The sequence below is a fragment of the Dermacentor andersoni genome, unplaced genomic scaffold, assembly GCF_023375885.2.
Source record: "Dermacentor andersoni unplaced genomic scaffold, qqDerAnde1_hic_scaffold ctg00000041.1, whole genome shotgun sequence".
NCBI classification, from domain to species: Eukaryota; Metazoa; Arthropoda; class Arachnida; order Ixodida; family Ixodidae; genus Dermacentor; species Dermacentor andersoni.
The window spans coordinates 4,575,973-4,602,437 of record NW_027314754.1 but is presented as its reverse complement, the minus strand read 5'-3'; the positions used below and the strand labels follow the sequence as shown (position 1 = coordinate 4,602,437).

Below are 26,465 nucleotides of genomic sequence, written 5' to 3'. Positions count from 1 at the left end.
GGCAATCAGAACCGCCGACAAGCTCCGGTAATTTCACTGGGAGAGTCTGGACCACGCACAATATGCAGTCAGGACCACACCCCTAGTGATTTCTAGGTTTTCGGTCAGCTGAAGAAGCTCCTGGCAGGACAGCCATTCACGTGCAACGATGAAGCAAAGACTGCAGTCCGACGGTGGTTCCGCAGTCAGCCGGACGAATTCTACGATAGGGGCACCACAAATTTGGTGCCACGATTGGACAAATGCCTGAATCGGTGAGGGGACTATGTGGAAAAGTAATGGTAGTAGTGTAATAACACAATGATTGTCGGCGGTAATGCGTTAGCATGGGGTTTATATATCGACACAGCGCATTTCCATGGTCGAACGAGGTAGTTATGAGACGTGTACTGCAGTGGGACACCTCCTTCACGTTTCCCTAACAACACCCAGCGCCATCTAGCAAAGCGGCCGCGAATTCTTCGTGTGCCCTCCGAAATGCATGGCGCGCTGCTGCGCGTTAACCCTGGGAAACGCGTAAAGTGAGAACTGGACTCTTTGCTCACTCTTACTTCTCGACAGGTTGCAAAATCTACTAGCACTGCAATGAAGTCAGCGAGCTGCGTACGAGACGAGAGGTGTGGTACGCTGCTGCGTGGGAACAATGTGACCTGTTCCCTCGCTTGCCGGAAAATTAGTGGCACATACTCCGTAACCCAAGAAGGCGATAGGTTTACACTGAAGCGCGGCCCATACCTAGTGAATTCATGGCGCAGCTTGCTAATGCGCCGGATATTGCTGCCCTTGAGGAACCCTTGTGACACCGCGGGCCCGTTTCCGCTAACCACCAGGTAAATTTAAGGGATCTTTTTATTTGGTATTGTAGAGTGGCACATCGACAGTGGCACAAACCTAGTTACCCAAGGGGGCGGCGAAGACGTTCATCGAAGAGTGGCACGCAGTCACCACATTTGGCATGAAAGAGGTTAATAAAAAGTCGTCACAGAGTACTGTCTCTCTCGAGAAGCTAGTGCCTGACTCCGCAGTGGACATTCCTTAACGTCGCCGCTATGCGCAAGAAGCACAGAAACCAATATGCAATTGCAGAGCAATGAACCTGACCGGCTGCAACAGATCCCCAGTCGGGCCCTGGCAGCGGAGGAAACCAGAGGGCGGCAGGACAGTTACGCCTTCCCCTCCGACTCGTAAAATTTTCGCGGCAGAAGAAAGCGTTTTCAATCGATCAATCACTTTCGGAAGGGTTGTTGGTGAATGAAACCTCACCTCTTCGACAACGCTTCTTTGTTCCTGCGTTAACACACGCACGTCCACGTTTCCATTGCTACTTTTGTATTAACTCTGGGTCTCAAATTCGTACCGTACTAATATATGCAATGAAATATGAAATAATAGACGGCAGTACACTTTGTTGGGTCAGAGCTTACGCTTACTTCTTATTCTGTCTTTCTCTTTTTTTTATGCAGAAACTCGCTCGAATTGACACACGCGAACGGTGCAAAAACTTCCCATCATTTTAGCCATGGAAACCTTCCGAATGGTACGCTACTGCATTACACCATTCGCCTCTCATTTCGGCAGTACATCATAAGCACCGATTTCGACCCGATGATTTATTTGCAAGATTCCCACGAACCGAACTACATTAACGCATACTTCTCAGAAGCACTGAACATAATAAATTTCGATGCGGTAAGTTGTTTTTCTAGTAAGTTTCGATGTAGTGAGAACATCGATTTCTCCCATTTTAGTGTTCAAGGCTTCGGGCGTTACTTTGGCGCAACCTGCAGTGTTTTATTGCTATCATTTTTTTAAGGAAACTAAGGCAATGTGTATGTCGACGCTCACGCATAATAGCAGCAAATCGTTGTACTTATGACACAATGCATATTTGACGAATGCTGAATTTGCAATTCTCAAACCCGTCGGAAGCCAAAAGAAGAAAATTTCGCGGAAATCCTTTTGCGGCTGCATGCATGCAACATGTACTCCATGCAACTTCTGTAAACACCGGCCCGGGTTCCCGCTAGTATTATTTATAGCAAACTTTCTCATTTTTCCTTTATTTCTTCCTTTCTTTCTTTCGTTCTTCCTTTTCTTCTTTCTTCCTTCCTTCCTTCCTTTCTTCCTTCCTTCCGTCCTTCCTTCCTTTCTTCCTTTCTTTCTTCCTTTCTTCCTTTCTTTCTCTTCTTGCTTGCTTGCATTCTTTGCTTCCTCGCGCCGAAATTAATGCGCTTGTACTGGTTAGCATTAAAAAAGGCGCCATCATTTATACCTGCTGCGATGTGTGCAACACCTCGTGGGAAGAAAAAAAGAAAGAAAGAAAAATGCCTGGGCCTTTCACGGCGTAACTTACGCACAAACATTACAAAGCGCACTCATTTCGAAGATGGTGTCCCGTGACACTCGGCGCTATTTTATTGCGATAGGCACAACACTTGATCTGTAAGTCCCGTCGTGGGATTAGCCAGGTGCGCGTTTTATCGCGCTTTGCTGGACCAAATAAAAGTTTATTCACGCACGCACGCACTCACACGCACGCAGCCGCCTGAATCATGGTGTTTGCATCACGTCGCAATATATATATATATATATATATATATGTATTGTTACACACGAGGTGTCTAATGCAGAGCCAGATGAATCTGGTTGATAGGCACGGCTGTTGAAGAGCGCTCTCGCGGCAGCTTGGCTAACGTCGTTCTCTTCTTTCTTTCATCCGGACGTATGCGCGGCAGGCGTGGTTCATGACAGCTTGTGACATTTCCCCGCTGGCAGACGAAGCCCGCCGGGCGAGTCAGCCATCTCGTGGGTTGTAACGCCTCAGACGCGCGACGTGTGTCACTTCAGCCTTGGCCGAGCGTCGTCCACTGCTCGTGAGACGCGCAATGTGGTATTTCGCTTCTCTGATGCGCTGCAGAATGACGTAAGGGCCGACGTAGTGGGCGAGAAACTTCTGGCACAAGCCACGCTTCAGCAACGGCGTTCAGAGCCACGCAAGGTCACCAGGATCGAAGTAAACGTGGCGGTGACGCCCGTCATAGCGTATCTTGGACCGGTCCTGCGATGCTAGGGTGCGTAGCCTAGCGAGGCGTCGCGCTTCTTCTGCTCGATATAGGATCTCATCAATTGATTCGTTGTCATGAGCGAAGTAGGGAAATATGGTGTCGAGGGTGTAGCGCGGCGGACGAGCATACAGAAGGAAAAATGGTGAGTAACCAGTGGTCTCGTGTCTCGCCGTATTGAAGGCATAGGTAATGAAAGGCAAGATACTGTCCCAATTCTTGTGTGCTGAATCGACGTTACATGGACAGCATGTTGGCAAGCGTTCAGTTTGTGCGCTCGACCAGACCATTAGTTTGTGGATGGTAGGGCGTAGAACGGCGGAAGCTACATGAACACAGACGAAGGGTTTCTTCAACCACGTCCGCGGTAACCTGTCGCCCACGATCGCTGATTACTATGCGAGGAGGTCCATGTCGGAGTATAACGTTAGCCAGCAAGAAGATAGAAACTTCTGTAGCTGTGGCCGATGGCAATGCGGCGGTCTCAGAATAGCGGGTAAGGTGATCTACACAAACGATAACCCAACGATTACCCTTGGAGCATCGCGGGAAACGGCCCAGAAGATCTATACCAACTTGCTCAAAGGGGACGCTAGATGGGGGAACTGGTTGAAGCAGGCTATGTGGCGCTTGTGGCGGACGCTTGTAGCGCTGGCATTGAGAGCAGCTGGCGACGTACCGTTCGATATCTTTCCGCATCTTAGGCCAGTAAAAACGTTCTTGAGCCCGGTAGAGTGTATGTGTGGAAGCAAGATGACCGGAAGTTGGGTCATCGTGCATGGCGTGTAATACTTGGTAGCGAAGGTTCTTGGGGACAACTAAAAAGTAGCGTGCACCGGTGGCCGAGTAGCTCTTCTAATACAGCGCGCCACCATCACGTAGGCGAAAGCGACTGCCTGCAGGTGACTCCTGTGCTGCCGCGAAGAGCGGTTGTAATATCTCGTCCTTGTGCTGCTCGGATATGACGGTACCCATATCCGGAAATTCTGGGGACACAAAAGCGATGTATTCACCAAAATTGTCCGCATCACATTCAGTTGTTTGAAGTGGCATCCGAGAGAGACAATCAGCGTCAGCATGTCGCCGGCCACTTTTGTTGCAAATAACGAAATCGTATTCCTGTAGACGGAGGGCCCAGCGCGCTAGTCGTCCTGAGGGATTCCGCAGATTCACAAGCCAGCATAGCGAATGATGATCCGTTATCACAGTGAAGGGGTGTCCATAGAGATACGAACGAAACTGTTGCACGGCGAAGACGACCGCAGGACACTCTTGTTCGGTGACTGTGTAGTTGCGCTCGGAGCGGCTCAAGGACCGGCTAGCGTAAGGGATCACGTGCTCACTGTCGCCAACACGCTGAACTAGCACAGCACCGATGCCTACGCCGTTGGCATCGGTGTGAATCTCAGTTGGTGATGAAGGATCAAAGTGGCGAAGAATTGGTTGGGATGTCAACAGGAACTTGAGCTGGCGAAACGATGAGTCGCAATCTGCAGTACACTCAAAGGGAACGCCTTTTTGGAGAAGGCGTGTGAGGGGATGAGCCATGTCAGCAAACCGGGGAATGAATCGGCGAAAATAGGAGCACAAGCCCAAGAAACTTCTTAATTGCTTGACACAGTTGGGTACTCTAAATGCTTCTACGGCCGCAGTCTTTTGTGGATCTGGTCGGACGCCTTCTTGGGCCACCAGATGGCCTAGCACAAGAGTTTGTCGTTCCCCAAAACGGCATTTTTTTTAATCGACCACAAGACCCGCTTTCTCCAAGCAGTTCAAGACCAAATGCAAACGTTTGTTGTGCTCACTAAACGTTCGCCCGAAGATCACAACGTCGTCTAAGTAGCACATGCAAATTTCCCATGTTAAGCCGCGTAATATCGTGTCCATGAACCTTTCGAACATTGCGGGCGCGTTACACAACCCGAAAGGCATCATGTTAAACTCGAATAGTCCGTCGGGTGTTACAAATGCTGTCTTTTCTCTGTCGTCCTTGTGCATAGAAATTTGCCAGTAACCTGACCGTAAATCGTTTGAGGAAAAGTAAGATGCCGCAAAGAGACAGTCGATGGCGTCGTCAATTCGTGGGAGCGGATATACATCTTTCTTAGTAACGGCGTTTAGGCGACGGTAATCAACACAGAACCACCACGTACCGTGTTTCTTCTTCACCAATATCGCGGGGGCTGCCCAAGGACTAGATGATTCTCGAATGACGCCTTTGCATAGCATTTCTTGGAGACGATCGCTGATTATCTTGCGTTCTGACGGGGATACACGATAGGGTTTTTGTCGGATTGGCTGGGCGGCTCCTGTGTTGATGCGGTGACGAGTTCTGGACGCAGGAATTGATGGCGGGCCATCGTGCTGCACAAAGTCGAATACCGAGGTATTTTTCGTAAGCAGGGCCATCAAAACTCGACGCTCGTGATCGCTGAGTGACTTATCAATCATAGAAAGTATCTTCGAGCTCCCGGGGCTCAAGACACTGGTTGCTCCTCCATCGGGGAGCTCTGTAAGTACTGCCACCGATACGGGCGTGTCTTCCTGAAACGTGGCAATCTTTAGGCCTTGAGGTAGCACTGCCGCTTCAGTCGAACAGTTTAGCGCCCACAGCCCCGCGCATCCATTGGTCACTGAGACCACGCAGTGCGGAACTAACACGTCTTTCTTGAGGCAGTTCCGATGTACAGGTTCCACTGCAGCATCGAACCAGATAGGAGTCGGAGATGAACAGGCGACGGCAACACGCATCGCGGATAAGGCGGGCACAACTGTATCCTCAGACACGCACAGCACACTCCCCGGGCAAGCTTCACCTTCAAGGAGCACAGGTGAAAGCCTGGTGTCGACACTGAGTTCTCCCGTCCGGCAGTCAACATTCGCACCACACAATTGCAAAAAGTCAATCCCCAGAATCACGTCATACGAGGAGCGACGAAGAACAGTAAACTCTGCATTAAAGACTTTCCCACCCAAAGACACATCCACGTTACACACACCAACCGGGTATAATGATTCACCGCTGACTCCACGGAAACTTGTGCACTGGTCCCAACGAAACATAACCTTGCTATATATATATATATATACATATACATATAGGACGCAAGTGTGCACTTGCGTTCAGGATGAGCTGCAGCATGGTCTGAAGGGCTCCAAGACTGCACGGCAGCCCGGCATACCACCAAAGTGGTTGGATATTCAATAGCGGTAATTGAAACGCTGTCTAGTTTTTAATTTTCTGCATGGCGGTGCCACTGTGCTGCAGTAGAGAGAATTCGCTCGTGTTAAAGATTCACTCATATTAAAGGTAGAATTCACTCATATAGACCGTTGGCATCGGTAATATACAGGTTAGCGATGCAGGCGATTGAGCGAAAGCTGCCAGCATAGGCGAAGAATATAATGGCTTATTGGGAGGACTTCAGAATTGCTACACAATCTATACGTGTCTGGGCGAGCACTTGTTTGTCCTTCTCAGTGTATTGAAACATGCGGAGTAGAAAGGAGTGCTTTACATGTGGCTTTTTTTAGACATTAGAAGATCAAATCTCTACGTTCACAGCAAGATTTTGTAGCTGGTATATAGCTGATTATATAGCTGTTAAGAGAGATTTAGATAGAATATACCGTTTTTATTGAATGCGAGAAGATGAGGAGCGAGGAGAAAGTTGATATCAACAAGGGACTGTGGTAGGTGTGCCCTTTATCCCCAGTGCTGTTTATGACGTATGTGCATGGTAAGGATGGAGAAGACGCCAGAGTGAAGTAATATCGTGTTTATTATCTCATTATTATCTCAGTTGTCGACCAACAGCGTCCAGATTTGTTTTATGCGAACGACATTGTGTGTCTAGCTAACAAGCAAAGTGATATGCAACTTCTGGCTAATATCTGTGGACAGGAAGGCGACACTTTAGGTCTGAAATTTGGCGGTAATAAATACGGCGTGATAGTATTGAATGAAAATAGTGAACAGACAGTGTCAATTCAGCGTCCAAAAATGCCTCGGGTAAAAGAATACAAACACCTTGCTATATGGATGAACGAAGGCAATAGATATATGGAAACACAGGAAAAAAAAAACATTAAGCGTCAAAGGGATGAGAAATGCGGCCATAAAACGCAGGGCACTATGGGGATACAAAAGGCACGAGGTACTCTGGGGTACTTGGAAAGTTGTAACGGTTTCAGGGCTTACATTTGGAAATGCTGTTGTTCGCTTGAAGTCGGGGGTACAGTAAGGACTCGATGAGAACCAAATGTCAGCGAGACGCCTCACATTGGGCGCCCACGGGAAGACTGCAAATGAAACTGTGCACGGTTATATGGGCTGGACAAGGTTTTCAGTGAGGGAAGCTCATAGTAAAATTGATTATGAAGAACGACTGAGGAATATGGGAGAAAGTAAATGGGCTGGGAGAGTGTTGAGGTAGTTGTACAGGAAAAACATTGATTCACAGTGGAGGAAAAGACCTAGGAAGCTTACCATCAAGTATGCGGCGTGTAAGGTGAGCACACCAACAAAGAACGTCAAGCGGAAAGTCAGACAGGCTGAAATAATCTCATGGGTGGCGGCAATGGAAAAGAAACTTGCCATGACGAACTACTGAAGAGGAAAAAACGAAATGCAAACGATGGAGCATGTTTTATTAGAAGGTATCTGCCCAGCGGTCGGTTTAGGCACCCCTGGCCTCCTTGAAGTCTTTGGGTTGAGCGAGGGCAGGGGAAAAGTAAACATGTCTGCAGTAAAGAGTAATAAAAGGCGATAGGAAGATTGTTGGACGATATGTAGGGAAACGACAAACAACAGAGGCGTACAAAAACAAAGTTCCCAATACGAGTTCAAAAAGATTGATGATGGGAATCTTGTGTGTTGTTTTTTTCTTTTATTTTTCTTATTATTAATTTTTTACATAGGTAGGGCATTGGTCATTATAGTAAGAACAGCTTGGTGGCACAACCCAACGGCGTATTCCAAAGGGGACGTTGATAGCATGCATGCATGCATCCATTCATTCATTCAATCCCATCCATTCATTCAATTCCATCCATCCATTCCTTCAATTCCATCCATCCATTCATTCAACCCAATCCATCCATTCATTCTATTCCATCCATCCATCCATCCATTCTATTCCATCCATCCATTCAATCCCATTCATTCATTCAATCCCGTCCATTCATTCAATCCCGTCCATTCATTCAATCCCGTCCATTCATTCAATCCCGTCCATTCATTCAATCCCGTCCATCCATCCATCCATCCGGAAATACTGCGAAGGTATTCAGCCAGTGAGACCCATAGGTAACATACATCTTCCAGAAACACTTGCATTTAAAGTGGCCGGAAACCTCAACCGGTGAACTGCCGATAAATGGAAGAGACGTTTAGAGCATAGGCGAAAAAAAGAAAGCAGGGAGGAGAGTAGTGCTACCGGATCCATTACAGGCTTAGGAAGCGATACTAGATAGATAAGTTTTGAGGAAGATAACGGGGACGTATGCAAAACTGCTAGAATAAGAAGCAGGTATAGCATGCATGATTAGCTGAATCAGGATGGGTTGCCATATGTAACCAGCCACTTTCAGATGGAAGTCAATAAATCATCCTCAGAATCATCATTGCCATCTTCATCGAGCCCCTTCGACAACGGGCACGGTGTTGCAGCTCATATTAACATGACTGAGCCATCGCCCGCTCTCCCCCGCTCCCCCCGAGATACACATACACACACCGCGTTCTCTTGACGAAGAGAAAGTGCTATAGTGAAGCACTGGCACTTAAAACATATAAGCCAAAAAAAATGCTTTGAACCAGCGGAAACGCTTCGAGAGGCGCTGACCTCGGTAGATCGGGAAGTATAGCTATAGCCTACGTTTATACGTGTGAACTCGAGAACAGCTGTTGGAGCCAAAGCCAGACTCGAATATCCCGTCGCGACGCCATTTCCATGACCTCGTACCTAGAATGGGTCAAGATTCATGCGAGATGCTATGACAAGCGAAAATATAACACATGGCGTCCCGTTCAGCGCTGGTAACCACCGAAATTACCCTTCCGCGTTCACGTGGGGGTTGTCATGTAGGAAAGGATGAGTCATCCTAACCCGTGCAGCCTAATGGTCGCCGTTCGGCACAATGCGTTGGCCGGCTAGTTGGTGCGAATCCATCAATACTTTGTTTAGCGCAAAACAACAGACACAAGAAAGACAACAAGAAAGGAGCACGTATTCCGCCATGTCCTGTTGTCTTTATTGTGTCTGTTGTTTTGCGCTAAACAAAGTATTCATGGGTCGCCGTTCGACTAGACGCTAGCTCAGCTTGACCGGTTAGCATGTACATGAACGCGGCATGCAAAGCTCAGTCCGACAACTTGATAGGAACCGCTATGTGCCAGGTTCATGTAAACGCTCCGACAGATGTATGAAACGGGAATGCATAAGCCCGTCCTTAGTTTCGTCGCATGGCTATAGAATGAAGAAAGCCTGCCGACTGCATTTCATGTCCCTCCGCAACAGCACCTACGTGCCTCACAGAGATACCCAACAGAGGGGGAGGAGGAAAAGAAGGAAAGAAAGGTAGGGAAATCAATCAGTTTTCTGTCCAGTTTCTATCCATCCGGTTTTCTACCCTACACATGGGGAAGGGGCTTAAGGGACGAAAAGAAAGGAGAGGGAGAGAAGAAGATGCTATCGGTGTGAATAAGTGAGAATGTCCATAAATTTCGTCCATAATCGCTCATAATCGGCCAGTCGCTTTCAGGAAACGTAGCAGTGCCCGTGTCGCTTTGTAAACATGCGACGCGTGGAGCCATGGTCCGAGAATCTTCGTCTCTGAAAATGGTCTGTTATTTAATCAGTGTAACATCCTCCGAAGAACGTCGCGTTCGTTGTTATAAAGATAACAACACAACACGTGCTCGATCGTCTCCTCACAGTTGCACGAGTCACAGATCGGTGTGTCGGACATTCCAATAAGAAATGAGTAGGCTTTCGTAAAAGCCACCCCTAATCAGAGGCGGCACAGTAAAGTGCCGGCGTAATCACGGCGGGAGAAGTTCGATGGAATCTGCAGCTTCAATGTAGGATCTAGCCGGTGGAGACGGCAGTTCGGGCATATGGGGGTGTTCCACAAGGTTTCAGTCTTGGTTTGAGCAAGCAAACGAAGACCCCTCGCAGCATCTGTCCTTGATAAGGCTATAGGAAGTGTCCCGGTTTCTTTATGGGCTGACCAGATCCAATAGAGTCGACGGCCTATACGCCTTACGGCTGCGGCACCGAAGCCTGAACACAAAGAACAAAGGGTCAACATGCGGTGTGTAATCAGAACTCGATGCATTTTCACAGATGTCGGGGGAGATTGGGGGATATTGCGGCAACTTGGGGAAGGGGCCGCCTAACAGCTTACACTATCTATGACATGCGCATATTGAAGGTTGCATAGATCTGGCAGGCATGATTTTTTATAAACGCACACTAAAACAATAAGTATAGCTGCAATGAAGTTACGGGCCTCCGTAGTGAAGTGTAGCATGGAAGGTCCATCGTAGTCTTTGTCAAAAGTGTACCGATTACGTTACCTACATGTTGCTCGGCGGAGTTTTCGTGCTATGGCAAAAGTTCCGGTGCACAGGCAAATGCATTTCAGTGGATTCCTGGGCACTGCAATATTCCTGGTAATACTGCAGCGGACGCAGCTGCGAATCGAGCGCACAATAACGCAGAGACAACCAATCTTCCCCTGTTGCGTACTGAAGTCCGTCTGATCCTGAGACAGATTTCTTGTCATCTCAGCAAAACTACCTGGTTTGACCAGCAAACTAAAAACTCGGAGTTATACTCTATAGACCCATGTATAAACTTATCAATGCCGGAAGCTCTAAGAGACAACAGAAAATTTGAAACTTTGGTACACCGGCTGCGTCTTGGTACTGCATTTACGAAACACTTCTTGTGCAGAATAAAACGTGTCTCTTGTCCGCAGTGTTCTTGTGGCCATCCAGACGAAGATGTGCATCATCTTCTTCTCGAGTGCTCGATATACGATACACAAAGAACGGTACTGCAAGATAATTTGTTTATATTAGACAGAAGACCATTCACTCTAAAAAGATACTTGGCCCATGGCCAACTGCGGGCCTTTAAAAAAGAGCGCTTCTTGCTCTGAAAAAGTTTTTAGAGGACACGAACATTTTGGGAAAATATTAAGTATTGGATGATCCGAATACGCTAAATGAGTTACATAAACGCTGTTCGTGGCTCATAGTTGGTTTATGTGGTGATCGCAACTTTTACACAATATGTATAATTCTGTCCTGTACTTGGAGTGTATTACAAGTGTTGTGTGTTTTGGCTGTTCAGAACATCGGACTTTATATATGCGTACGTGGACTGAACTAATGCATAGTACTTTGCGACTCATGTACGGTTGGACTGTATATTTCTTATTGATCCGGTGTTCTACTGAGTGTTATATGTAGTGTCGCTATTCTCCCTTGTTGCGCAAATTTGTTTCGTCTGCCAAGTGACAAGGAATAGCGGGTGCCACCACATAAAGGCGCGAACCTCTCCTAACATTCACTTCAACCAAAAAAAAAAAAAAATTATCGCCCTTGCCATTCTGAGGCATGGAGTTTAAAGAGCCCCAGGGGAACCGCATCATAGAGCCTCGCCAAACGACACACGCGGAGAAAGTGCGGTATGGCCCCTAATTTTTGGCAAAGGTCGTAATTCTGGAGATTGCGCACGTATTTGTAACAATGGCAGTGGCTACGCGAATTCCTGGAAGGCCTCGAGGCTCAAGCCTGTGAAACATGTATTTTGTCTCCTATCATCCATATAGATGTAGATGTAGGGCCCAGATGTTAGTGATACATACCCACTGTGGGGGTTGGCGAGGAACCGGTAGTTCAATATATCAACAAGAAAAATTATTGTATAAATTCGGTTGATAGCGCTGCCGTATCTTTCTTCTGCAGATGCACGCTTCTCGCGCGATTTCTAGATGGGACCACCACTAACTCGCCCAGATGTAGACAACTTCCGACATTATTTAGTCGCTTGAGTTTTTCTTGGATGATTTGGACATCTGGGCCTGCGGTGGTCTGTTGTCTCCGGACACCATGATTTTGTCAACAACGACATCAGCGAAGACGAAAACAACAACGCCCCTCACGAAGAAAAAAATAGTTTTAGTTTTAAACAGCTGTGGTATCTCCTTTCTCAATGGGACGTACCTATTCTGGGACATTGATCAAGTGGAAAGAAGGAAACAAATAAATGGTGATAACTCTAGCGAGAGTCGTCGTTGTGGAAGTGGTGCTACCCATGCGGTGAAGCCGAGAACCGGGTAGTAGGAGTTGGTTAATATCAATCGATAAATCACGAAACGTAAAAATAAAAGTGCCATCAAAATAAAAACTAAGTTTAGCCAAAGAGCAAAGAATCCGTATTCTCTGAACTTAGCAACGTAACCGCATGGAGTCTGAATCGAATTCCCGGTTGGCTCAGCATGCCTTCCTTGTCCCTGCGCCCAACAATTCAGGTGGTCAAAGAAATCAACCTAGGGCCAAGATTTTGTAGTGGCGCCCTTTCCGATGCTATTCATTTTCGCGCTTCGTGAGTGATGAGAATGATGTTCTGCCCGCGTTTGTTACAAGAATGGCATAGAATCGAACGAAGGCATCGCTACAAAATTGCAGCCCTGCTTGCTTTGGGATCCATCCCTGAAGGAACGGTTATGTACAAGTCGAAAGAGTACAAGCGCTTGCTGGGTCAAATCATTGCTGGGTGACTAACTGTGCTTTATTACAATAATTTGTTTGATTGCACGAGGGCAATATATGTCGGCGTACGCGCGCAATTCTATAGCCAATCGTTCTGCATATAACCCAATATTTTTTTTTTTAAATCGTGCATTTGCAAAGTCAGAAAGCAGTCTGAATCCGAAAGGACGAAGATTAGGGAAATCCATGCACTAACCATACTAACTGCCGGTTAAGCTACCTTGCGATATGGTTAGTATGAGTCAAGTTTCTACTTTGGCAGTGCAAGTTATTACTTTGTGCAAGTCTAAACAGTTTCCTATGTTCTCGCCGGTAACTTTTGTTTATTATTATTTACAAATACTGCAGGCCCTATTCGGGCCGAAGCAGGAGTGGGTACATACAGCAACGTAAATTACAAATGTCAATTAGCAATTAAGGACACAACAAAACATGTACATACACCATTGTAACACTATACGTAACAGAAATAAACATGAACATACAACAGTGCAATACATAAACAAAATAACAGTGAAAAAGCGTAACGCAAAAGAAACTGCTTTCATTGCGGCAATTTAGAGGTCAAAGAAAAGGTTATTTGAAAGCTGAACGAACGATTCCGTTGTGTTAGCGTTAACTACTTCTTCGGGTAATTTATTCCATAGTGAAATTGCATGGGCAAAAAGAGAATATTGATGGATCTTAAGATTACTAATGGGTTGCTCAATTGTTTTGTTGTGGTTTGTGCGAGCAGAGCGCATGGGGGGCTCAGGTAGACAACAATCACGTGTTATTTTGTAGTGACCATGGTACAGCTTATATAAAAATTTGATGCGAGATACAATTCTGCGATGAGCTAGTTTTTTTCAATTTCGCCCTCTCGCGAAGAACGGACACGCTAGAAAAACGCGAGTATGTGGAGTATATAAACCGCGAAGCTAAACTTTGCACTCTTTCTATTTTCTCGATTAAATATTTTTGATGAGGGCTCCAGATCTAATCCGCATATTCTAATTTTGGTCTGACAAGAGCTTTGTGTGCTGTTAACTTAACGGTCGATGAGGTACGGCGCAATTTCCGTTTCAAAAATGCCAGCTTTTTTTACGCGTTGCTGCAAACGTTTTCTGTAGGGGGTTCCCAACTTAAATTACTTGTGAGTGTAACACCTAAATACTTCACTCGCTGGGTTTTATGTATAGAAGAATTAATAATATAAGCAAAATCTAAGGGTTCTTTCTTATTGGTAAATGTAATAGCTGCCGTCTTCAAAGTATTTAGCTTCAATCCCCATGTTTCACACCATATGCTAATTGAGTGCAACGCATCATTAATTCTTACTTGGTCGGAATGATGATTTACATTAGTATAAACAACACAATCGTCCGCAAATAACCGGATCTTCACAGGCGATTGAACAGATAAATAGATGTCATTGATATAAACTAAGAACAACAAGGGACCGAGAACTGACTCCTGTGGCACCCCTGAGTGCACTTCCAGTGTACCAGAACCGCAGTCTTTAACAGCAGCGTATTGTTTTCTTGAGGACAAATAAGATTCTATCCAACGGAAGATATTGCGTTCAATGCCCATAGAAAGCAGTTTAGTTACTAAATCGGCATGCGGAACTATATCGAACGCTTTGGAAAAGTCCAAAAACACTGCATCGATTTGACCCCTCATATTAAGTGCATTCATAAAATCATCCGTTATCTCAGCTAACTGTGTTATTGTGGATAAACCAGCCCTAAATCCATGTTGATTTGCATGAAGTAAATGATTATTCTCTAAATGTGTTATAATAGCTTTAAATAAAATGTGTTCTAGCAGTTTACAAGTTGTGGATGTTAAAGAAACTAGTCTAATTATTTAGTTCTAAAGGGGATCCAGATTTGTGAATCGGAACTATCCTTGCAAAGCGCCAGTCGTCTGGTGTCACACATGATTCTAACGATGTTTTATATATTACATATAAGTACTCTGCTACCCAGATTGCGTATCTGTTGAGGAAAACATTAGATATTTTGTCCGGACCTGATGACTTTGTTATGTCTAGATTACGCAAAAGACTAAAAATGCCGTTTATGCTTAAATATACTTCGGGCGTCGGATTACGAAGCGTGTAAGGTTGTAAGTGAGCGTGCGGTGCGTTTATGGTAAGCACCGATTGAAAAAAAGGCGTTAAATTTATTAGCAATGGCCAAAGGATCGTCAATGCTTGTGCCAGATGTTCTGATCTCTGTGATGCCGCTTGTATCTTTAGATAAATATTGCCAAAATTTTGATCCTTATGACCCTTTTCCTTCTTTTTTGTCACAGGACGTACCATACACGTAGAAGACGAGTTTACTCTCTGCATTCACTCGTTTGCAGTGTTCCCGTAATTAGCAAAATATGTTTCCTCAAATAAACGAATACTCCTGTTTCAATCAAGTATTATCGCCGTTACTGACGTGCGTTCCTACATCGTAGCGGGAGAAGCTTCCAGTAAAAGAAAGGCATTGCCTTCACTCAGCGGTGTATACACATTTCTGTATGCGCTCTGTGTTTTGTTAGTTCTTTCCAGTGGTGGTGGCAAGGGAGAGGAAAATCACAGGCATTCATTTTCAGGTAAGTTGAACTCTGTGGGTAGTTCACGTGGCCCCATTTCACTTCAATGTAGACGGCGTTGTTATACACACACAATTACTTTGCTAGACGTATGCTTGACGGGTGCTGGCAATGCGGACTGCTTCGGCGGCAATGACGAAAAAAGGAAAGGATTTACTAACTCGTAACGTCTGAAACCAGTAATTAGCTTGTTCGTGTTCCTTGAAAAAAATTATTGAATCATGGAATAACGCTTACTCAATTCCCTTATTTTGATTAAACAAAATGCACATTTCTGACTGTAATAGGCCCATATTTAACGCCTCTTAAATTATGAGGACTCACTACATTAAGCGCGAAGCATCAGCTGAGGTTATGCTTCTTCGATGGGATGCTCCAGCACTTCAAAATAAAAATACGTAGCTTGGGCGCATTTAACGCAACTTTATCACATTTAGTACATAGAGACAATATGTATTGTGATTATTGTGAGTCGTCATAATTTCTGTGACATGGCTGAGAAGCTAACCACGGACACTAAAAGAAAGGTAAATACGCAATAAGCAACTCTGAGCGACCTTCGTACAGAAGCCTTTTCATCGTCATTTTCCTCAAGCGCATTCAGTAATGTTCACCGTAGGGAACACAAATGAAAGCTCCAGAAGGGTTTCCGTAAGTGTGTCCGGCGAAATGCAATGGTTTTCAATGAATAAAACAGCGTTTTCCTAAAGCAAGCAACTGGAACGCCAATGCATTTCAGCGGACATTTTGAAAATTATTATCTCGAAACTGGTGCAGTCTTGAGAATTCTTTCCAAGTGAATGCACCTTGTGAACTCGCCGGCTATATTTAGTGGATTGAAATAATGGCCGCAATGTTAATATTTAAAAAAATATTGACGTAGTTATGTTAATTATTTGTTTAAGTATGTTCTATTTTTTTTTTTTTTTTTGCAGAGGGAATGGCCGCCTGATTGAGTTGTTAGGATCAAGGATTACAATTGCGCAATCTGCCACAGGCATTTTGTTTTTTAATTTGGTGCTGCTAAAAAAACACCCTGTATATTTTCACATTGTTATTCCGTTGCTAATTCCTTTATATATATAGATATCTATAAATTCTTGGGCCACGATTCAGTAAATCCAAACTTCTGAATTTATTTGCATCAGCTTAAAATACTCGTGGCGTACTGATGAAGCAAAGCACACGAGTTCCAAAAGCGGGGATGTGGGCCAAGGTTGTCGCCTGTTTCTTAGCGCGATAGCCCTATCTCTCATCAGCGAACGAACCTCGCCTGCGAAATGTGCTGCCACCTATGGCAGCACCAAAAAAAATGGTAGCGTCGGGTTAGGCTGAGCCGTTTAAGTTGCAAGGTCCAGCTGCGACACGACGGAAGTTGCCGTAGAGAGCTGATCCTGGACGAGTGTTTCGACTTGTGTTCGTGTTGGTGCGTTCAGAAATTCCTTCCCAGAAAGTGTCCTGTAGTTCTTAGACTCATTAAGCTTTTTGTTTCTGTAGTGTTCGTGCTATATATACGTCTTCAAATATAAAAGAATTGAGAAGAGGTTTATTGGCGGCTCGTAAGGCAAAAGCGCAGCGACCGGGAACGGCGAGACAGCCCGAAGCACTGTCCAAAAAAGGCGACAGTAATCAACAGCGCGAGCGGAGCCGAGCCGCGCGTTGGCGATGTGTCTGTGCCGCGCGGCGCGTCTTCTTCTTCACAGAATTATCACCACCTATTTCTAACTACAAAAGGGTACTTTCTTTATGTAGGTTTACACTGCTCGATAATAAGTACGTTTTCATGACCATCAATCACCCATAAATCATGCGACACGTACTACGAAACTTCACACGCGCTTTCACCGTAGCAGTGGCCAAGTAATTGCGGTTCATCATCATAATGATATTGTAATTAAGAAATTAAATTATGCCGTTTTACGTGCCAAAACCAATCTGAATGTGAGACACGCCGTAATGGGGGACTCCGGAATTATTTGGACTGTCTGGGGTTGTTTAACGTGCACATAAATCTAAGTACACGGGTGTTTTCACATTTCGCCCCCATCGAAATGCAACCGCCGTGGCCGGGATTTGATCTGGCGACCTCGTGCTTGGCATTGAGCCAAATGACAATAAGTGATTTCGCTGCTATTCAATGACGGGATAGGTTTGAGTATATGACTGAGAACTCCGCAACGTGCTTTGCATGAGTTCTTAATTCGTACGTTACTTCTTACGCAGTTCGGCTACTATGACGATGAGAGCTCGTCGAGTAGGAGTTTGTGTCACGTTCGGTTATGTGTTTTCGTTTTATCCTAGCATAGGTAGCACTGTTTTCGGACATCACATTTTTGCCGACCCCTCTTTCGAAACCAAATAATAATGCCCGTTACATTACCCGTGTTTGGCTTTTCATTTTCACAAACTACGATAACACAAACGGTACAATGCCCATCGCTGACGAACGATGCGTGAAGTAGCACATTACGTGTATGGCTGGCTGAAGTAACACAACCGCGAGCTTTCGACGGAGATGCTCACTGAGGCACCAACAATTTTCGGTTGAGCAAAGTTATTTATCCTTTCTCCCCAAAATTCTTGTCGCTAAATATAACCTAAGGCCTTATGCATATGTGGTTTTACCCTAACCTGATAGGATTCAATCCTTCCCTCCATATTAACATATCATACATTAGAACGGGAATCAACAAGTAACCGACAAAGACAAGCATGTGTTATATGCTAAAAGCCCCACTTTGACAAGGTTAGAATTACAAGAGTGCTATTCTTATGCCGTTAAACGCTAAAGCAAGATGGTCAAATAACTCGACATATACGCAAGTATACTGTAGCGAGGCATCTGATGCCATCATGAGTATTCAGCTTAACATTACTCGCAAAAAAAAGCGAAAAAAAAAAATTCCTGCTCTTTTCGGGGAGGACATTAGGGAGCATTTACAGCAACGTTTATCAACAAAACTCATATCTCGACAACGAACTTCATTCTAATTTACCAGGAGACCCGCCGTGGTTGCTCAGTGGCTATGGTGTTAAGATTCGATTCCGCGACCTTGTGCGCAGCACAAGGTCGCGGGGTCGAATCTCGGCCAGGGGGGCAGCATTTCGATGGGGGTGCAATGCTAACACCCGTCTACTTAAATTTAGGTGCACATTAAAGCAGCCCAGATGGTCGAGATTTCCGGAGTCCTCCACTACGGCGCGCCTCAAAATCAGAAAGTGGTATTGGCACGTAAAACCCCATAATTTTTTAATTACCACAAAAGCTCCGCCCCACAACCTAGCTTCCCGATTCTACGAGTCTTTACGGCAGTATACAACGAAAGCCAACGTACTTGCGCACTTAAATCCATTCGTCAACGTAAATGAAATGTTAGCGGTAGGAGAGAGGTAATAAATGTTGCTTACCTTGGAATGCGTTCAAGAGACGGCGCTGAAGAAAGCTCGCATTGCCCGATTTCACGGAAGTGCTCCCGATGTGCCTGGCGCCTTTCACTGCTGCTGCTCTCCAAGAACTGACAGCCTGCGTAGTGGGCGCACATCCGCTGCCTTCTAGACCCGACTATCTGCGGCGTCCGGACCAGGCGCTACGTTACTTCGACGACAGTAGGCTCACCGAGCCTAGGCTGTGCTCGAAACAGGCCATCCAGAGTGCGGCTGTTGCAAAGCGACTGCCAACGCCAGGGATGATGCTGCATGAATGACGGAGCAAGCGATGCCATGCGATAAGACACCGACTGAAACAGATAGGGTGTCCCAGCTAGCTTACGCCAAGCTCTTCAACCAAACGAGAAAGGTTAATAAGAACACGACGCAAGGTGCAGTTATAGAGCCTATGGTGTTCGGTCGTCAACGGTCTGACGACAGAACCTTGTCGCTGCGCTGCACGATAGCTGCAGTTCAGCGACAAAGCCATCCAGATCGCCAGTGCTTGACGTCAGTGTGAGCTATTCGGGCTTCCGGGGTTCTTGCTCCGAGCTATTCGGGTTCTTGCTCCGGGGTCACTTCTATGCTCGCTTACACTTTAGGCTAGCTGCTGGACAGATGAATCCTCCCCTTCACAATTGAGGATGTGCTGGGTATAGTCACGTGTGACTAGTGGCAGAGTCCGAGAGCGGAGTTTCAGGGTCGAGACATTGTTGAAGACCCAGCGCTGCCAACAACTGTCAACGGGTGTGTTCAACATGTCAGGTGATTTATCGACGTGTAGACGTCAAGGAACGACGAGGAGCGTCAAAGGCTACCGTCAAGAAACGGCGGGCCAAAAATGCGGGCAAGCACAAGAACGGATTGCATGGCTACCACCAACAGTCCGGTTTGCTTGGCTGCTTCATCGTCTTGCTTTCTTCAATACAAACAGTTCATCAGGTAGCGTAAGGCGTAAGCAAGCAAGCATTCAAGCGACGCATAGCAAGAAAGAGAGAGAGAAAGGTAAAGGAAAGACAGGGAGGTTAACCAGACATTATCTCCGGTTGGCTACCCTGTACTGGGGGAGGGGCAAGTGGATGTGATAGGTCAGAGAGAGAAGGATAAAAAATATAAAAAATATAAACCAACACACACACACGCACGTAACATGAACTGTTTCTGTGAGCACGGTCACGCAGCCCGCAAAGGCGTTCCTATAGTGTTGCGCAGTGTCAACGAACAACCCTACGTTACACACTGTACAGTCAGAATTTGGCAGAAAGTCCCGCGTCTATTTAAGTACCGCAGCAGCGCCTTCATACCGGATCGCGCTGATGTTCGCGTAGGCCAATTTCCAAGGGACGCATAGCGATAGCTGGAAGCCCGAGCGGCTCCCACTCGCAGGGCTTCAAGCACCGGCGGGAAAAAGAAATGCCGTCTGTCGCTCAGCAGTTCCCGAGTTGGGACGAGGAAGAAGAAGCGAACAGTGGAGCAGAAAAGATGCAGGGTCACTGGCGATGGCTGCAGGTAGAGGAGCGGCTTCAGGGTACCGTGTAAAATGGTCTACTGCGACAACGATCCATTGTATACACGCGCGTGTTAGCGAATGCGGCCCATGAAGGTGACTCCTCACACAGTCGAATGCACAAAGGAAGCCACCGAAGCGGCTGTGATAAAGCGTGGTCCGGACGAGGCGCTAGCACTACGGGCACGAGCGAACACGTTTTTGGACGGAGCTAAACATTCCTCGCAAGTAGTAACGGTATATCAGGAGGGTTGCAATGTGGGCTTGTTGGTAATGCATCTTCAAGGGGAGTATGGTAGCGCGACTCAAAGACGGGACAAGAGAAGACACAAAGGCACACACACAGCGCTATGTGTGTTGCACTGTTGTAGCGCTGTGTTGTAGCTGTTGTAGCGCTGTAGCACTGTTGTAGCGCTGTGTGTGTCCCTTTGTGTCTTCTCTTGTCCCGTCTTTGAATCGCGCTACCATACTCCCTTTGAAGGTATATCAGGTGCTCGTAAGTCTAGAGGACGTCTGCGTGTGCACAATGAGAAGCCAATAAACAGACGCCAAGTACCACATAAGGGAAATCGCTTGTACTAATTGAATTAAACGAATGATAAATAATGGCACTGAAAGTGGTTGAAAAAAACTTGCTGCAGGTGGGGAACCATCCCACGTCCTCGCATTACACCTGCGATGCTTAAAATGTAACGCGAAGACGTGGGATTGTTCCCCACCTGCAGCAAGTTGTTTTTTCGGCCACGTTCATTGCCATTAATTTATTTCTTTAATTAAATTAGTAAGTACAAGCAATTTCCTCTACGTTGTCCTTGGCGTGTGTTGGCTTCTCATGATATGATTAATAATAATCGGGCCCCTCGGTTAACCCCCTTTCTTTTCAACTTCTTTGGCAAGTAGTACTTCATGATTATCTACGAAGCACATACATCCTAACAGAAAGGGGCCATTAATTATGTAAAAATAATAATTATCAGTGCATTTCAAATCAAATAAAAACTTTATTTTCGACACCAATATGCCGTGGAGACCAAGCGAAAAATTCACATGTCGGCACGGAACACAAGGCAGTTCGGGAAAGAAAACCGTGCTAAACATGTGTAGATACAGGCATGTGCACATGCGCAAGTGAGCAGAAAAATTCGAACAGATTAAATTTCAACATATCCGCAAACAAGAGAGAATCCAATATGCACATGTTTCCGCATGCGGGACAATAACTTCACTCAACAGATAACATGCAATGCGCTAACTAACATACAAATACCTAGTTTATACAGACTCAAATTGAGTCAACCAACATCATACACTGGAGCAGCCCAAAAGATGAGTCAGATGGTTTGAACGCAAAAGCATAATAACTTCTCGAAGTTATCGCCTTACATTAAACCTCTACCTTAATCCACCTTGCTCTAATTTGTACCAGTGTTAATCCACCTTCATACATTCTAATTCACCCTAATCCAATTTAAGGGGTGGGCCAGGTCAGTTTTTTGGGTGTAGGCAACGGCGCCCGTCCGACACCATGACTTTCTCAGCGTGAGATTCCACAGTGCGAGCTGCATCAGCTCCAGCGCCGGTAACGTGACGTTATAATTTGGTCAAGTGGGATTGGTACCATCGGTTGTTAACGCCGGACGGACGGCGAAATTGTCGCTTCATGGGGCATGCAACGTTCTCGCCTTAAAATATAATTACGACTACACAGATGTATAAACCGTCCCCCCCCCCCCCCCGTGTTTCTTTTCTTTTTCTTTTTTTGCGAAGCGATCGTTGTATCACTCAAAACAGTATCATGCACGTTGTTCTGCGCAAAAGCTGAAGTGCAGCTAAAAAAAATAATAACTGAAATATTTAGTATCTTGGTTTGATAGTACGCAGGAAGCATGTAGCATAAATGCATGCGTGGCATGACATCCATTTTTTCGTGGGCTATAGCATGTTAAATAGTCGGGGGAACTGAAAACGCAGCATTTGGTTAACGTAGCCCGTTCTTGAACGCGTTGTATTCTAAATATCATTAGATATCATTAGGTGCAGGAGACTTCGGGAACAAGTTCGCTTAATTGCAGTATTCACCAAGACTGGTACCGATGACGTCTAAAGATTAGATGCAAATATTTGGGCCAATTCCAATGTACGCATTTGCAATCAGGCAGAAATGAAAGCGTCAGTGAATACATGTTCTAGTGTATGACGCCGGTTTATAATAACGTTTTCCACTCATTATGTCAATAAATTCAAAATGAACATAAAAGTCAGCTCTGCAGTTCACATACTCTTTTTATAGGAGCGGCCAAGGATTAAGTATGTAGTACTGAGCAAGCCGAGCTTTGTGGCATGGCCCACTAATGGACACTCATATTGCTTTATAGGTACCACTCCTGAAACCAGACGCTGCCTGCCTACAAGACTTCTATATCGAAATAATGAGGAATTTCGCATTGATTATTATCGCGTCGTTATTCTCTGTGACTTGGTTAAGCGAGAATCTCAAAGGAAGCTTTAGCTCGAGGCCTCCTATACAAACACATGGGAAAGGAGAAATAGTTTTCTTGGCACCCAAAGCACCAAATTTGATGAGGCTTGTTACATTTTAAAGAAAAAGGTAGAAACCAGTTGCTGTTGGTTGCGAATTCCTGATCTAGCTTGATATTTCGTTGAAAAAAGAATTCATGAAAATCGAAAATTTCCAGAAGACTCAACTATCAAATTTAGAACTGTCTAACTCGGCAACGAAAAACGGAACCACAATTATGTAAATTGCACCTAACAGCGCGTCTAAAGCAGACAAAACATCTGTATTATACTTGGCCTTCAAATAGACCATTTCCGAGTAAAACCTGTACAAGACCCTTGTTAAGAATTACAAATCAAAGTAACCTAAACACTGACATCAAATTTGACCGCTTTGAACGCTCTAATGGATGGAGTTTACAGAACTGCGATATGTGTTCTCTGTGCAGAGCTACGAATTTGTTACCTTCGTGCTTCTATTTTTTGCAAACTTACGAACTTCTGAAAACTCCATTTGATACATTCAGGTCGAAATATGAATTGCGCTTCCAACAGTTACTAAAATTTAAATCTCTCTCAAATGCAGCAAACTTCATTAGAATTGACCCAGTGGTAACCTCAGAAAAGCGCTTCTGGGTTTTACATATATTTGAATAGGCGGCATCGGGGTAGGGCCGGAGCTAAAGCTTCCTCTTCAGCCGAGTAATCAGTCATATTCCGCTCTCTGCCACGCCGGCATTAATATAATCTGTGAGCGCTCATGTTGTACTTATTATTGCGAATATCATTTATGCTTTGGTAAGCTCTAGTTACTGTCGAACAATGTAGCAATATTTGAATAATCAAGAAGGAATTAGCTTTGATGTATTTATGAGATAAGCGATCTGAAGTGAAACAAGGACAGGCACTCCCTCCTTCATAAAATATCCATTGCCTTTTTCCGCCCGGCTAACAAAAGGAGAAAAAAAACAAGAATACAAGCGGTAATCAAATGCCCAGCACAAAAAAAGTTTAAAAGTTCACACACCGACGACAAATGGTTCTTATGCAGCTATGGTTTCTCGCCCGTCTGCGCGCCGAAAGACCTGTCGGAATTTGTGCCAGATCCCTTGCATACGAATGGTCTCTCGCCCGTCTGCGCGCCGAAAGACCTGCCGGAATTTGTGCCAGATCCCTTGCATACGAATGGTCTCTCGCCCGTCTGCGCGCCGAAAGACCTGCCGGAATTTGTGCCAGATCCCTTGCATACGAATGGTCTCTCGCCCGTCTGCGCGCCGAAAGACCTGCCGGAATTTGTGCCAGATCCCTTGCATACGAATGGTCTCTCGCCCGTCTGCGCGCCGAAAGACCTGCCGGAATTTGTGCCAGATCCCTTGCATACGAATGGTCTCTCGCCCGTCTGCGCGCCGAAAGACCTGCCGGAATTTGTGCCAGATCCCTTGCATACGAATGGTCTCTCGCCCGTCTGCGCGCCGAAAGACCTGCCGGAATTTGTGCCAGATCCCTTGCATACGAATGGTCTCTCGCCCGTCTGCGCGCCGAAAGACCTGCCGGAATTTGTGCCAGATCCTTTGCATACGAATGGTCTCTCACCCGTCTGCGCGCCGAAAGACCTGCCGGAATTTCTGCCAGATCCCTTGCATACGAATGGTCTCTCGCCCGTCTGCGCGCCGAAAGACCTGCCGGAATTTGTGCCAGATCCCTTGCATACGAATGGTCTCTCGCCCGTCTGCGCGCCGAAAGACCTGCCGGAATTTGTGCCAGATCCCTTGCATACGAATGGTCTCTCGCCCGTCTGCGCGCCGAAAGACCTGCCGGAATTTGTGCCAGATCCCTTGCATACGAATGGTCTCTCGCCCGTCTGCGCGCCGAAAGACCTGCCGGAATTTGTGCCAGATCCTTTGCATACGAATGGTCTCTCACCCGTCTGCGCGCCGAAAGACCTGCCGGAATTTGTGCCAGATCCCTTGCATACGAATGGTCTCTCGCCCGTCTGCGCGCCGAAAGACGTGCCGGAATTTGTGCCAGATCCTTTGCATACGAATGGTCTCTCGCCCGTCTGCGCGCCGAAAGACCTGCCGGAATTTGTGCCAGATCCCTTGCATACGAATGGTCTCTCGCCCGTCTGCGCGCCGAAAGACCTGCCGGAATTTGTGCCAGATCCCTTGCATACGAATGGTCTCTCGCCCGTCTGCGCGCCGAAAGACCTGCCGGAATTTGTGCCAGATCCTTTGCATACGAATGGTCTCTCACCCGTCTGCGCGCCGAAAGACCTGTCGGAATTTGTGCCAGATCCCTTGCATACGAATGGTCTCTCGCCCGTCTGCGCGCCGAAAGACCTGCCGGAATTTGTGCCAGATCCCTTGCATACGAATGGTCTCTCGCCCGTCTGCGCGCCGAAAGACCTGCCGGAATTTGTGCCAGATCCCTTGCATACGAATGGTCTCTCGCCCGTCTGCGCGCCGAAAGACCTGCCGGAATTTGTGCCAGATCCCTTGCATACGAATGGTCTCTCGCCCGTCTGCGCGCCGAAAGACCTGCCGGAATTTGTGCCAGATCCCTTGCATACGAATGGTCTCTCGCCCGTCTGCGCGCCGAAAGACCTGCCGGAATTTGTGCCAGATCCTTTGCATACGAATGGTCTCTCGCCCGTCTGCGCGCCGAAAGACCTGCCGGAATTTGTGCCAGATCCCTTGCATACGAATGGTCTCTCGCCCGTCTGCGCGCCGAAAGACCTGCCGGAATTTGTGCCAGATCCCTTGCATACGAATGGTCTCTCGCCCGTCTGCGCGCCGAAAGACCTGCCGGAATTTGTGCCAGATCCTTTGCATACGAATGGTCTCTCACCCGTCTGCGCGCCGAAAGACCTGCCGGAATTTGTGCCAGATCCCTTGCATACGAATGGTCTCTCGCCCGTCTGCGCGCCGAAAGACCTGCCGGAATTTGTGCCAGATCCCTTGCATACGAATGGTCTCTCGCCCGTCTGCGCGCCGAAAGACCTGCCGGAATTTGTGCCAGAACCCTTGCATACGAATGGTCTCTCGCCCGTCTGCGCGCCGAAAGACCTGCCGGAATTTGTGCCAGATCCCTTGCATACGAATGGTCTCTCGCCCGTCTGCGCGCCGAAAGACCTGCCGGAATTTGTGCCAGATCCCTTGCATACGAATGGTCTCTCGCCCGTCTGCGCGCCGAAAGACCTGCCGGAATTTGTGCCAGATCCCTTGCATACGAATGGTCTCTCGCCCGTCTGCGCGCCGAAAGACCTGCCGGAATTTGTGCCAGATCCCTTGCATACGAATGGTCTCTCGCCCGTCTGCGCGCCGAAAGACCTGCCGGAATTTGTGCCAGATCCCTTGCATACGAATGGTCTCTCGCCCGTCTGCGCGCCGAAAGACCTGCCGGAATTTCTGCCAGATCCCCTGCATACGAATGGTCTCTCGCCCGTCTGCGCGCCGAAAGACCTGCCGGAATTTGTGCCAGATCCCTTGCATACGAATGGTCTCTCGCCCGTCTGCGCGCCGAAAGACCTGCCGGAATTTGTGCCAGATCCTTTGCATACGAATGGTCTCTCACC

The 26,465-nt window shown here is 46.6% G+C and overlaps 1 protein-coding gene across 2 annotated transcripts in view; it reads left to right on the top strand.

Annotated features, from left to right (window-relative positions):
• The window catches only part of LOC129381357 (uncharacterized), a 57,223-nt gene extending 42,005 nt beyond the window's left edge, over nucleotides 1–15,218 (top strand). For both annotated transcript variants that reach the window (XM_055064132.2, XM_055064131.2), the window contains 2 exons: nucleotides 1,464–1,689; nucleotides 15,151–15,218. In XM_055064132.2, the coding sequence (XP_054920107.1) occupies nucleotides 1,464–1,689; nucleotides 15,151–15,168 (244 nt within the window). In that variant the 3' untranslated portion in view covers nucleotides 15,169–15,218. The remainder of the gene's footprint in view (nucleotides 1–1,463; nucleotides 1,690–15,150) is intronic.
• The last annotated feature ends 11,247 nt before the right edge of the window (nucleotides 15,219–26,465 follow it).